The sequence below is a fragment of the Gymnoscopelus microlampas genome (assembly GCF_963454915.1).
Source record: "Gymnoscopelus microlampas genome assembly, chromosome: 8".
NCBI classification, from domain to species: domain Eukaryota; kingdom Metazoa; phylum Chordata; class Actinopteri; order Myctophiformes; family Myctophidae; genus Gymnoscopelus; species Gymnoscopelus microlampas.
This window is the reverse complement of record NC_139945.1, coordinates 42040564-42055065: the sequence shown is the minus strand read 5'-3', so window position 1 is coordinate 42055065 and position 14502 is coordinate 42040564. Positions and strand designations below refer to the sequence as shown.

At 40.2% G+C, this 14502-nt stretch overlaps 1 protein-coding gene across 1 annotated transcript; it reads left to right on the top strand.

Moving 5' to 3' along the window:
• The first annotated feature begins 207 nt into the window (after positions 1-207).
• Positions 208-4771, top strand: socs9 (suppressor of cytokine signaling 9). Its single transcript, XM_084064821.1, has 2 exons — positions 208-339; positions 2702-4771. The coding sequence occupies exon 2, from the start codon at positions 2858-2860 to the stop codon at positions 4505-4507; it is 1650 nt and encodes a 549-aa protein (XP_083920947.1). The 5' UTR covers positions 208-339; positions 2702-2857; the 3' UTR covers positions 4508-4771.
• The last annotated feature ends 9731 nt before the right edge of the window (positions 4772-14502 follow it).

Genomic DNA, 14502 nt, shown 5'->3' with positions numbered 1-14502 from the left:
TAAAAAAGTAAAAAAATATTGGTTTCAAAATATACTTAAAGTACCAAAAAGTAAAAGTACCCATTTTTCAGAATGTCCTAGTTCACAGGTTTCAAATGTATAAACATCACAAGCTTGTAGATCGGCTGTTTGAAAACAAGCCTAGTTGCTTCTTTTGGGCTTGTTTTCATAGAATTGATTGCTTATTTCTTTCACACAACCTGGCAACAGTGATCGCTTCCGGATTGAGTGTTTTGAGTGGTCTCAGCTCAGCTGTGTGAAGCTAACATTAGCGGCTATTATAAATACTAACTAGACAGAAGTTCAAACAAACAGCATGAAAGGACGCTCCTAACACAGGTAATGGAACATGAACGACGTGTGTATATTGACATGTGAATCAGACAAACAGTGATGGAATGGAACAACTTACCTTTCTAAATGAAAAGTGGCTAGCTGGCTAGCAACTAGCTAATGTGTACCGCTGAGTTTCACTGTTGGTTAATAATAATAATAATAGTAATAATAATACATCAGATTATATAGTGCTTTTCTTAGTAGCCAAAGTCGCTTTAAAACAAAACAAAACAAAACAAAATAAAATGAAATAAACAACTTTATTGAAAGAGAAATGGTTAAAAGGCAAACAAATTAGGAAAGTATAAATACAAACATTAAGCTTAGACTAAAAGGCAGAATGGTGATGATTTTGATTGATTGAATACTTTATTAGCAGTTTGCAGGAAAAAAGCACAGGAAAGTACAGTTCAATACAATGTCAGCTAAGAGGATTTAAACCCCAAGAAAGCCTATGGCTTGTTTCCATTGGGATCCTTTGTTCTCAATTCATAGAGGTTAATCTATCTATGAATATGTCTGTTAGAATTCCACAAACATTGCTCTTAAGAAGTATAACACTACGTTGTTGGTGGCCTCAGTGTTTAATTAAATCGAAAGGGGAACGTCAGTGTGTCAATAATAATAGCATAATATCTTAGTATGTCTGGCCACTACATTTTACATGAGAACTAGCCTATATTGCAAATGACATCAATTTTGACTGTTGTTGCATTTCTAGATCAAACTCTTAAATGTGACCCTGGGAAGCCAAATTAAACACCACCGTGCAGTGATGGAAAAAGTACTCGCATTCATTACTCAAGTAAATGTATCAATACTGCAATGTAGAGATACTCTGTTACAAGTAAAAGTCTGGAATTCAATATGTACTTGAGTTGAGTTAAAGTACAAAAGTATTGGTATCAAAATGTACTTAAAGTACCAAAAGTAGAAAGTACTCATTATTCAGAATGTCCAAGTTTTCAAAAGAATAAAATGTATTAAAATCTTTTGAAAATGGCAGATCTACAAGCTTCTGATGCATTGTGAGCTTGTCAAGGTTCCCACGGTCATGAAATTCCTGGAAATATTTTGAAATTAGAAAAACCTTTTCCAGCCCCTGGAAAAGGTTTGGAATTAATCAAATGTTTTGGAAAATCTTTGGCTATCGTCTCTGTCGGTCGGAAACCTCATATGTCCAAAACTGTTACTTTTCAGGATTCAAATTCTAAAATGGCAAAAGTAGCAGATCTACAAGCTCAAAACACGGCACGAATTGGGCCTGGAGATCTGCTACTTTTGATGATTTTGTGTGACTCTGTATGATTTACAAAAAGTTAAAATATGGAGATATTAAAGAGGTTTCTGCCCGACAGCAACAAAATACATTGTTTTTTTCTAACATTACATGAAAGATGGGTAAATTGTGGTAACATGCAGTGCTACTTGATACGTTGTTAGCTTGTAGATCTGTTCTTTTTGTCACTTGACACCTTCACTCGAGCCTGTCTTGGGGCATTGATGGCACACTGTTTTAAGAGTCTCATTATTGTCCTGTTTGATTTCTATAGTCCTGGAAATGGGGTAAAATACTTTGGAAAAGTTATGGAAAAGTTTTGAAAATTCATTGTTAAAAATGTGTGGGAACCCTGGCTTGTAGAGCGGCTATTTTCAAATGGCCGAAATGTATATAGGGCTGAAGTGATTAATGTCATTTTGTAATAATAATCAAAATGTACAAAGTAACTATAAAGTTTTTAAATAATTGTAGTGGAGTAAAAGTATGATATCTGCCTCTGAGATGTAGTGGGGTAGAAGTCAAACTATTGAAGTACTCCAGTAAAGTAAAAATACCTCAAAATTGTACTTAAGTACAGTACTTGAGTAAATGTACTTAGCCATTTTACACCACTGCTGCTGTGTGCTTTTAAGTTAACACCACTTACCCCAACAGTAGGAAGTGTTTGGCTTTCTAGGCTTGTGTTATTATTTCTATTTTGCTATTGTTGGCCCACTGTCCGTTGTATGCATCTCTTCAGATGTATGTATTATCATGTAATATATAAAGCAATGCAACATTAGATAACATTGCATGAAACGCCTTGCCGAATGAGAAGAACGGTTATTAAAGATGCTATTGCAAGAAAGATAACATTTTTAACTATGGCATTAAACACAACTATCTAAGTTCTTGAAACAACTAAGAACTAACTGACCAATCTGTGATTTCATCAAGTTGTATGCCAGAGGCCTGTCTGTATTGCATGGTAACACTTTCGTCTTACAGACATTATCATCACTTTGACCAAAGAGTTCTGTTTGTCAGAACAATCCTAAAACCCCAATTGAAGCCTATAACAGAGCTGACATTTTTGTTTTACAGAACAGTGATGCAGGGCCCATGACAGTGACTGACTGAGCAAGACAACTTAATGGGAAACCTGCCACAGAGAGCCGTGCAATCACAGGTCATCAGTCGACAACTCCCTGAAGTGGGCTCATCCTGTGCAACTGTTAGTATTTCAACACATAATTAAACATGTCGTTACCAAAGGAATCAGGGGATCGAGGGAAAGACAGAGAACGGGGCGCCCGTCCCAAGGTGAGACAGAGCCGCTCGGAGGAGAGAAGAGACACAGGTGGAGGCCGCAAAGGTGGAAAAGGAAAGAAGAAAGGTCTTGCATCTCATGAGCTGGCTGCTGAGCGACCTGTCAGCGATGGCTTTGAGTACGGTGAACTGTTAAGTGGCCCAGAGCCCAGAGAACGGTGTTCCTCTTCGCCCCTTAAGGAAGGCAGGCGATGGCAGGGCTTGGAAGTGGGTCCTTCATTACCGGGACAAGAATGGGCAGCCAGTTCAAGCCAATTCTCCAAGCCAGGACAGGGAATAGGGGGATCGGTCACCGAGATACCTCCCACTGTTGAGGCTGAGGGCAGAGGGGCAAGTAGCAGCCGCACACTCCGCCAAAAGATCCAAGACGCCATGGGGCAGTGTTTCCCCATAAAGACACACAGTACAACAGCATCAGCACCAACTCCTCAGTCTCTTACATCCTCAACTTCTTCAGTCTCCTCGAAGCGTAAGATCCACCTCAGTGAGTTGATGTTGGATGACTGCCCGTTTCCCGTAGATTCGGAGTTGGCTCAGAAGTGGTACCTCATCAAACAGCACACGGCCCCCATAACTCAGCCTCCACTTATTGATCCCGTGATGGCCAGCAGTGCTTCAGCAACACCTGTGGCCAGCGCTGCGGTGGAGGATGTAGACGACCGGCTGCGAGAACGCCGGCGTATAAGTATCGAGCAAGGTGTTGAGCCGCCACCCAATGCAGAGATCCACACATTTGAAGTGACGGCCCAAATTAACCCCCTCTATAAATTGGGCCCAAAACTGGCCCACGGTATGAATGAGTTAGCAGGAGATGACAGAGCCACTATTCATCAGCAGCAGCAGCTGCTTATCCATAGCCAGCAGCAGCACCAACTGCTACTACAGAGCTGTCTGGACACCCTAGATGAGGTAGCAGCCTCTGCCTCGACCTCTGTCGCAACCTGTGACACAATCCCTGACCCTGTGGTCGACCCAGAAGTGACAGCGAGCCAAATGGCATCTACGCCCACGCCCCCGCAGACTGATTGTCCCAAATCTCAGGATGGCTACCGTGTTCACACTCAGATTGATTACATCCACTGTTTAGTTCCAGACCTGCTGCAGATCACTAACCTTCCGTGTTACTGGGGGGTAATGGACCGCTATGAGGCAGAGACTCTGTTGGAGGGGAAACCCGAGGGAACCTTCCTCCTCCGTGACTCCGCACAGGAAGACTACCTCTTTTCCGTTAGCTTCCGGCGCTATGGCCGCTCGTTACACGCCCGTATCGAACAGTGGAACCATAATTTCAGCTTCGACGTACACGACCCTAGTGTGTTCCATGCACCCACGGTCACAGGCTTGCTGGAGCACTATAAGGACCCCAACTCCTGCATGTTCTTTGAGCCGCTACTGTCCAACCCCATCCATCGTACACAGCCCTTCAGTTTGCAGCACATCTGCCGAGCGGTCATCAGCAGCCGCACCACCTACGATGGTATCAACGTGCTTCCCATTCCAAATACCTTGAAAAAGCACCTGAAAGAATACCATTACAAACAGAGAGTGCGTGTACGGAGAATGGACACCTGGTGGGAATAACAAACTGCTATATTGTTGAACAAAAAAACCCTACTAAAGTCACATTCTTGATGCAAGTCCCTCCTACTGAACAATATGTTGACTTGTTCCTTACTAGGCTATGTTTGGCTATGTTAATCTACACTGCACTGTATTTATTTTTTTTGCCATGTATGTCTTTCACCATGTCTTAAACTCTGAATAATACAGCATCTTAGTTACTTTGTCATGCACACTCCAAAATTCCTTTATGCTCACATTAAACATGAAGCTAATTTAAAAATATATCTGGTGTTCAGAAATCTGTTATTGCTGTGTTTTTTACCAGCTTGCAAAGCTGGTCTAAGAAGAGACAGACCTACTTTCAACACGTTACAGATTTGCATTCGACAGATTTGCAACAGATTTGCGTCATTGGCTGTCCTTTAAGCCAATGGGGATACTTTCCCCTTTCCCATACTCTGAACGCCCCCCCCTCCCGCAGCGAGCCTTAGGGCCATTAGTGGTCTCAGCTGTGCAAACAAAAGACCTGATTGAATGGAATGTTAAGGAGGCAACTTGCGCTGCTCTATGAAGGCGCCTCTCTCTCTCTCTCTCTCTCTCTCTCTCTCTCTCTCTCTCTCTCTCTCTTGGAATGGCTGAGATTTTATTTTAAAGACAACTTTTACATTTTGTGCTGCAGATTGGGGCAAAAAAAGCCTGCCGCAAGCTGGTATATTATGACTTTGTCATTTCTTGTTTCTTTTTAGTTTTCCAGTAAGATTTACAAGGTAGCTTAGCAAAATCTGCTTAATTATCTGACAATGGGGGGGATGTATCCTAGTGTGACTGTGAGATGAGATAATTATGATAAAGCTGCTCATCAGTCAGACTGTAAGGAGGTGGAATCATGCTGAGGTGCGTTCCATTTTGTTTTTGAGACAAGAACTGCAAGCATTGAGCATGTATTACTGATGTTGAAATAAAAGCTAGGGTAATATTTTTGGGGGTTAAAACTAAAGTTTCTCCTAAAAAGCTAAAGCACTATATTGTGACGGTGATTTTTGCTATAGAGTGTTAAGTAAAAGGAGTCTCCCTGTCTCTTTTTAGGTCAGTTGCTAATTTCGTACAACCAGGTGAGAGTACCCATTTATGAGCTTCAATTATAGTGTCTGTATCCTTTTACTGTATGAGTTGTCTCCTGATTGGATAAAATTGGTATCCCGACCTGTAAATGGTACTAAAGAGCTGGAGTGACAGGGAGATGGAAACCCCTGCTACTGAACAAACACTATAGCAATGATTGCTATAGAAATATTTTGGACAATAAAAAAAATCACTTACCTTTAATCCTCATTAAGGGAGACATGGTCATCAGCAGTTAAACCGATAATATTCAACTAAAAATATTAAACGGTTATTGCCATGTGTTTAGATAGAATCTGCCACTTGTTGGGTATTGATGCTTGGTGTTTAAATGTCACAGGCACTGCCTGATGTTTTGATAAGACAAGTGTGTGTACACACACACACACACACACACACACACACACACACACACACACACACACACACAGTATTTATATTCACTTACACTCCTTTAAATGACAAATTATTTGATCATAGAATAACATGCAGTGTCTTGCCACTATATCTGGAGGAATCCAGTCTCTATACAGACATGAAACATTTGCATATTCAAATTGAAACTTTGTTCCTTAGTAAATAAAATGAATGAATTTGGCATAAACCTTCAGGGTACAAACTGCATTTCATGCTAGAGGGAATTTCATTTAACTCCTTATCTTAGACCTATTCAAGGATTAATTGCGTAATTTACCTATGCATTGAAGTGAGTATTATGTGTGAACAAAGTTTGTAATGAAAAAAGATACCTCTGTGCTAATTGCTATGTGCGCCAAGCAATAACCAGAGTGGACAGGTGTTCCAGTTTTAATGAGAGAGCATGGAGAATGGATCTGTAACCATCTTTTGAATCATCACCATGGTGCTCAGTGCAGTGTCGCTGTATTTGGTGTACAGGCTCCAAATGATCCATGGCAGTCACGTCGCTCACTCACTAATGAAGCCTCCTACCTGAAAGAACAGTTCGATGATAGCCTTCAAGTTTGCAGCCCAGAGGCACAGTGAGATGGACAGAAAACGTCCTCTGATTGGGAAACATTTGAGCTACCAGCTACCACACTCTTTGGATAAAGTGTGGGGCAACTGGTTAATTACTAGACTATTAATAGGCTACTTTACTCAATGGATTATGGCTTCTTGGTACAATGATGTTTGCCTATTTGTCCTGTTCAGCACAGTTTACAGTAGGCCTGCCTACTGTAATTGACAGCTAAGATATTTCCCCATAAAGAGAGAAAGAGAGGTGTGGCTACAGTCCTACTATGGAATTTAGTCCACTGCATGCATGAGGTCATGCTGTCGAATCTCACTGCTTTGTTTGAGTTTTGAAAGGGAACAAGAGTATTTTGGTTTAACTGATTCGATGTCATCTGTTGCTGGATGTTCGACTGACAGTAGAGAATTTGGTTCTACTCCCTATTGATTGTGCGTTTTCTGTTGCGCCCAAACTATGGAAAAGCCTTCCCTGTTGGGTCTGCACCTTCTCTGGACACTTTAGAATCAAGACTCAAAACATAACTTTTCTCCCTGGCCTTTGAACCTTTCTAAACTGTTCTCCATGTCAGGCACGGCTCTTTTTTAATCCTCTGTTCTTTGTGTTATTGTATATCGGTTATATATTATGCAGTTTTAACGCTCATGTTTTTAACCCTAACCTTCAGTTATTGTTGTACTTCATGCTGTCTGTCTTTATTCACATGCACAAGTTAACTTTGTTTTTAAATGAGCTTTATGAATAGAATTGACTTGATTGGGGTTTTTACGTGAAACATTTTCAAATTTCAACTATCGAGGCACACATACCAGGGACATATTACATTATTCTGAACAATTGCTCAGTTGTCAGATCATAGGTCTGGCTGAATCTAGCATAATCAGAATGAATTGTGGCTCTGTGTTGTTTAATTGGCTCAGATTTCCATCTCTTTGGCCAGCCTGGTCATGTTTTCTTCAACACGGTGGTCCTGGCCGGCCTCATTATTTCTTTAATTCTTCTTCTTCTTCTTCTTCTTCTTCTTCTTCTTCTTCTTCTTCTTCTTCTTCTTCTTCTTCTTCTTCTTCTTCTTCTTCTTCTTCTTCTTCTTCTTCTTCTTCTTCTTCTTCTTCTTCTTCTTCCTCCTTCTGTTATACAAAACATCTTCCTCCTTCTGTTATACAAAACATCTTCCTCCTTCTGTTATACAAAACATCCACATATATTATTGCTATATTTGCTATACTGCAAAGTGTACAGTAGGTGGCTTCAAAGAGCTTCAGAGTTTGACACTGGCTGCTTGTTCTGTGTGTGTGTGTGTGTGTGTGTGTGTGTGTGTGTGTGTGTGTGTGGGGGGGGGAGGGAGGGGGGGGGGGGGGGTTACGGTAGAAAGAAGATACTGTAGGCTGCCAGCACCCTGGCTCTCATCATGCAGGTTTTACAGACATCAGGAGAAAGGAGGGACTTTACCGTGGCTAGATCAAGAGGCCCAGAGGGACAGTGTGCACCAGCAGAAACCAGAAAGCTGATTGGCTACACATGCTTAGCATATTTGTGTCTGTTTGGTCTTCTTTTTCCTTCCTTCAATTGAGGAAAAAAGATTTTCCTCTGAGTCTAATCTCTAGAATGGAACATCATGAGGGTGGAGAATAAGCTTGGAACTTGCACAACACCTTGGGACAATAGCTACTTTGCCCCAAATAATCTGTTGGTTATAATCAACCAAACACCCCGAAAGGGCCCTTCTTTGCTGCCAACTCAGCACATCTGAGAGTGAGGAAGTGCACGGAGGGTGAGCTTCCGTCTGTAGTGGTATATTGTGTGTGTGCTGTGCAGAGTCATAAAGTTCCCTGAGCTGGAATACGATGAGATGTATTGCGTATTTAGGACATGAATCCAGCGGAGCTTGTACCAAACTGATTTGAGGCACAAAGTGATTTCTTGGAGCGAGCACAACATGGCTAGAGGTGATACCTCTTTTCACCCAGAGAGGGGGGAATAATGTTTCTCTGGCTGTGGAGACACTGCAGCTGAAATTCATTTATTTGTGTTCTGTTAATGAATCCCTCTGAAATGTAGTCCTGAACACAAATTGCCTTTTGAAACGGTGCACTAGTCAATACTAAATTCCTGAGTCATTAAAGCTTTGGTTCTTAGTGTATTACATTCCCCATTATGAAGTATATTCTTTCACATACATTGTTTGTCAGTGACATGTTGCATTTGATATTTGTTTCCAGCACAACCCAACATTCTCCCAGTAGTGTTTCATAGTCATCATAGACACAGAAAAGTGTTGCATGCTGTTCAGCTGCATTCAGCTTGCTTGTTTTAATCCAGTTATCCTTGTGCCATTGTTGGCCATGTCTGGCTGAGGATGATGAGCCTGACTGTAGACTTGTTGACTGAGCATGTATGAACTTTTGACTTGAGAGTTTGTACAAATATTGGCAATTTGTGAAATAAAGTATTCTTGCTATGGCATTTGGCCTTTGTGTCCTCAAAAGAATTAGAGCCCCAAAGGTCAAGTGGCTTTGCCCTAAAATATTCTCAATATTTTCAAATAATTCTCCAGAATTAAAACAAATAGTGCAATATATGTTGTAGTTCAGCTCTTTTCGCTATAGGCAAGGCAAGGCAATTGTATTTGTAAAGCACATTTCAACAACAAGGCAATTCAATGTGCTTTACACAAAACATCAAGCAAAGGAAACACAATAATACAATTATAAAATGACATTAGGATGCATAAAACAAAAGAAGTAAAAGTTAATAGATACAGTTACAGTGCAGAGGAGAGGAGAAAAGAAAAGAGGATTTAAAAAAATAAAGAACTCAATCAAAGGCAGCGGAACAGAAAGGTCTTTAGTTGTGCAGCTTTAGCTGCTTCCCCATGCTTATTTGTGGTTCTAGGAACATAAAGCAGACCTTTAGATGACCTGAGAGGTCTGGATGATTCATGATTTCTTACAAGATCGGAAATGTATTTTGGCCCTAAACCATTTAAAGCTTTATAGACCAACAGTAGTATTTTGAAATCAATTCTTTGACACACAGGGAGCAATTGTATACTAGAAGTTCAGTCGCACCGCCAATCCGACTGATATGTGAGTCATGGATGTATTAATATTACTGTTGTACTGATTTGTACTGTTTGTTTTAGCAGTGATGTGAAATTTTTAATCTGCCCCTTGGCCAGTTCCCACTTGTAAAAGAGATTCTGTCTCAATGTGTTTTACTGGTTAAATAAAGGTTAAATAAAAAAAAAAAAAAAAAAAAAAAAAAGCCCATATATGGAGATGTCTGCATTTGTCAGTCCATGTCCCTTTTATGCCCATATATGGCGTTCACTGATATAAATACGTGGATGTCACAGAAATTTCTCCAGCTTAACCAGGAGAAAACTGAGTTATTGGTCATTGGCGAGAAAGAGCAGAGAGAAAAACTGTCTGCACACCTAAAGACCCTCGCTCTTAACACTGACACAGTCAGGACAGAAATCTAGGGGTCATACTTGACTCAGCAAGATAAAAAGTTTGAGACTCATATAAAAAATATAACCAATATCTCTTTTTATCACCTCAGAAACATTGTTAAGGTGCAGCAGCTTCTCTCTCAGGCCGATACTGAAAATCTGATGTATGCCTTTATTACTAGTAGGTTAGACTACTGTAACGCTCTTTTAGCTGGTCTGACAAAGAAAGCAATTGCAGAATTACAAGTAGCCTAATACAGAATGCTGCAGCACGTATCCTCACCAGGACTAAACAAAGAGCACACCTTTATTAAGATCTCTGCATTGGCAACCTGTCACTTCTAGAATTGATTTTACGATTATTTTATTTGTCTATAAATCACTTAATGGCTATGCACCAAAATACATGTCAGATATGATCAAAGGGTATGAACCTAGTAGGTCGCTGAGATCCTCTGGCACTGAATGTTTAGAAGTTCCAACTGTCAGTGATAAGAGACATCGAGAGGCAGCTTTTTGTTTTTATGCCCCCAAACTCTGGAACTCCCTGCCAGTCAATCTGAGAAGAGGCTGAATCAGTAGATATTTTTAAGCGTAATCTTAAAATATTATCTATTTTGCCTTGCTTATCACAATGTCTGTTATCTGACAGATATTTTGTAGGTATTTTCTGTTCATTTTTGGGGTTTTTCTGCTCATTTGATTTGTTTCTTGATGCTTTCCTTTTTTATGACTTGTTTTTATCTTATTTTTGTGTAAAGCACTTTGAGTTGCATAGAGAATATGTATGAAAGGTGCTATATATAAATAAAAATTATCATTATCATTTGTTAATTGCATGGTCTTCTTTCTCTCAAGTTCAGTCTATTATGTTTCTATATGGCTTATTGTGTATATTGCATATTCCCTTTTTCATATTGCATTTTGCATTGTTGGCCCCTGTATTGCTGCTTGCAATACAGGGGCCATATCAAACGCTGAGTCAGGTTTTGCACTGTTCTGTTCCTTTCATACAAACAAACTGTATGTGGCTGACGTTTGTAAATCCTCTGATTATGGATTTGAGTTTGTATAACATTTACTTTAGTGCTCCCCAAATGCTTTTGAACATGCTTACAGTAAGCTTCTAGGACCAAAGAACCTAAATTAAACCAAATTGTTCCAAATAGGTGTTTGCATTTTGTCCTATTAAATCCAATAACTCTGCTGTAACTCTCTTTGTATTTGTTGCCTTGAGGGTGGCATTGTGATAAGAACATAAACATGGAAGCTACTGTGATGGATGGGTTTGAAAATAGTTAACTTTGCAAAATTCTTTCTATTCTTTCAACAAATATGGACATCCGCATTGCGGTAATGTTGGCTCCCAAATGCCCAAATATGAACGTCACGTCTAGCCCAGAAGGTGTGACATCACGTTTATGTCATTACAGAACTGTGTGGTCAGTCAGATCTCATCAGTTATTGTCCGAAACTTCTCAGAACCAAACCGAACCTACACGCCGTCTTCAAATCTCTTGACCAACTTGAACGATAGCATCCCTATTCTGGGCATGTCTGAGCAAACATTCGATCTTCGCACTGCGAGGCATTGTGAGCCTGTAGAACTGCTACACCCTGAAGTGATTGGTTGCCCCACTTATTGATCCATAACACCCTCTATCCTACATTATCTCATAATCTAATCTAACAGGAAGATTCCAGGATAAACCCTAATAATTTTGGTGATCCCATGGCTTTTCAAAATTCTTTCTATTATTGATAACGAAGTATGCTAAGTTCCTCTACTGTTATCAGAGTTTGACTGGGTAGATGTCAGAGTAATAAAACCTATGCCTAGTGATGTGTGACACGAGGGATGGTCAAATTTAACACAGACAACTTGATTTATATGAATTGTTCACCTTAAAATATAAAGCAACATGCAAATGTTTGTTTACCCCTTTGTGTACGCAACAAAATAAGTGTGTGTATGTGTGTGGGGGGTACAAGATTTAATACTTAAGTCAATTGAAGCTAATTCTAGAAATAGATGTGAATTTACAGTGTACTAAATGTAAATGAAATTAAAGTCTAATATATTTATAACTTTATTATACAAAATAATTATAATAAACCTTGGGAAAAAAATAGTTTTCTTTGTGATACCGATAAATATGAACGTATACAACATTAGTTCCATTGACAACATTAGTTCCATTGCCAACAAGTGGTTAGATGGGTGGGCTGCGAACCTTTTCGAGATTTGAAGTGGGCCCTGATCCAGAAAAGGTTGCTCTAGTGCTGCTCTAGTGCTACATTAAGCCAAGAGTTCCAGACACACATTTTGCGCGATCAATATCTTGGAAAGTACTTACTTGGACTGCCATGGAAATGGTTGATTATGGTGACCCCATGGCCTATTCTCTAGGTACTCTTATGCCAAGATTTATATTTGCACACACATTATCTCAAAATGTAAAGGGCAGATTGCCATGAAACCTGTTGAGCATATTCATGCTCCCTATAACTATTGGGTGACCTTATGACTTATCTATCCTCTGGTGTCACCCACAGGCCAAAATATCACATTTTCACAGAAGATAATGTACAAAATGACAAGCAATAGGTGCATGTTTCCCCTGTTTTCCTCCATCAACAAATATGGACATCTGCATTACGGTGATGTTGGCTCCCAAATGCCCAAATATGAACTTCACGTCTGGTCCAGAAGGTGTGACATCACGCTTATGTCATTACAGAACTGTGCTCGATTCATGGTCAGTCAGATCTCATCAGTCATTGTCCGAAGATTTTTTTCCCCCCGAAAAGTGTTATTCCACGATTTTGTAACCCATTTTTTCACCCAGTGCCAATTGCCTATGTAATCCTGGGCGCTACTCTCCCTCTGCCAGCCCAGGGAGAGCTCATGCCCCCTTCAATGCATGAGGAGTGAGCAGGCCACTTCTTATCACCATACAGGGGGGAGTTTCCCCGGTTGGACGTAGCACGTGGAAGGAACAAGTTATTCCAACCAGTTCTTTTCCCCTCCATCAGGCTGACCAGGGGGAGGCCGTATAGAGACCAGGATTATCCTCAAATCTCTTGACCAACTTGAACGTTATAGCATCCCTATTGTATGTCATCCTGGGCATGTCATACTGAGCAAACATTCGATCATCGCATTGCAAGGCATTGTGAACTTGTAGACTTGCTACTTTCAACAGAGATTAGGTGTTGAGGGAGAAAAGTATATACATTATTGATAACCTCATACTGTAGCTGTCCCTGACCTCACACAGCTGCTCTTCGCATCACAGATATAGCAAAGAGGTTTAAATGGATCCCTGGACTGCATTGCCTTGCTTCATGAGCATCGAAAATAGTGTTGTGACCCGACACCCTGAAGTGATTGGCTGCCCCACTTATTGATCCAGAACACCCTCTATCCTACATTATCTCATAATCTAATCTAACAGGAAGATTCCAGAATGAACCCTAATCATTTTGGTGATCCCATGGCTTTTCCTCTTAGCAGCACCCGTCAGGCAATGTCAGCACAGACTATAGAGGCTGCTAGCTGGGCTTTAAGACTCTTCTTCGCTAATGCGTCACCAGGAAAACTCTTCAGCATTTCATAAATAATGTATTGTGTTCTACACAATGTGACAAAATATTCTACAACAAAGCTAGTACCATATTCCTTTTGACACATATCCGGGGAAGTTTAGGGTCCTGGGTAGACTAACATTTTTCAACCGTTTTTTATATTTATTGTATTATTATTATTTATATAAAACATGGCTGTAGTTTAAACATGCACCTTGGCTTATTGACTTCTCTTCTTGGCAAACAATTTCATCTTCAGCTCAGCTGCATTTCATAAGGCAACCTCCCTCTAGCTTTTAAATTACTGAATCCTGTCACATTTCCCATAGCTCCAACTTAACCCAGATCGTCCTCATTCACTAATTGATGCTTTGCCTTTTATGGCGTAGAAAAAATAGAAATGTATATTGTTTTCTATTTTATTTATAACAAATATATATATTTTTTTTTGTGTGAATGTATTTTTTGTTTGTGTGTGTGTGTGTGTGTGTGTGTGTGTGTGTGTGTGTGTGTGTGTGTGTGTGTGTGTGTGTGTGTGTGTGTGTGTGTGTGTGTGTGTGTGTGTGTGTGTGTGTGTGTGTGTGTGTGTGTGCGCGCGCGCGTGCGTGCGTGCGTGCGTGCGTGTGTGTATAGAAGCCTCATGGTATCCATTATTTTGGTGATCAGTCATTTGATTGTTGCAAAAGCTATTTGTGGGATATAAAACCCTAAAAGTCAAATACATTATAATGCAATCATACTACAAACATTAATCACATTCATTTGACTCCAGTGTAGATTCAGGAGATGGAACGAGATGGAGGATGGTCTCAACCAAAACATGCATGGGCACTCTGGTACCCTACCTCCGGAGGA

Bases quoted from the DNA above. Each gene is read 5' to 3' on its own strand.
- socs9 (XM_084064821.1), top strand. From the start codon at position 2,858: ATGTCGTTACCAAAGGAATCAGGGGATCGAGGGAAAGACAGAGAACGG.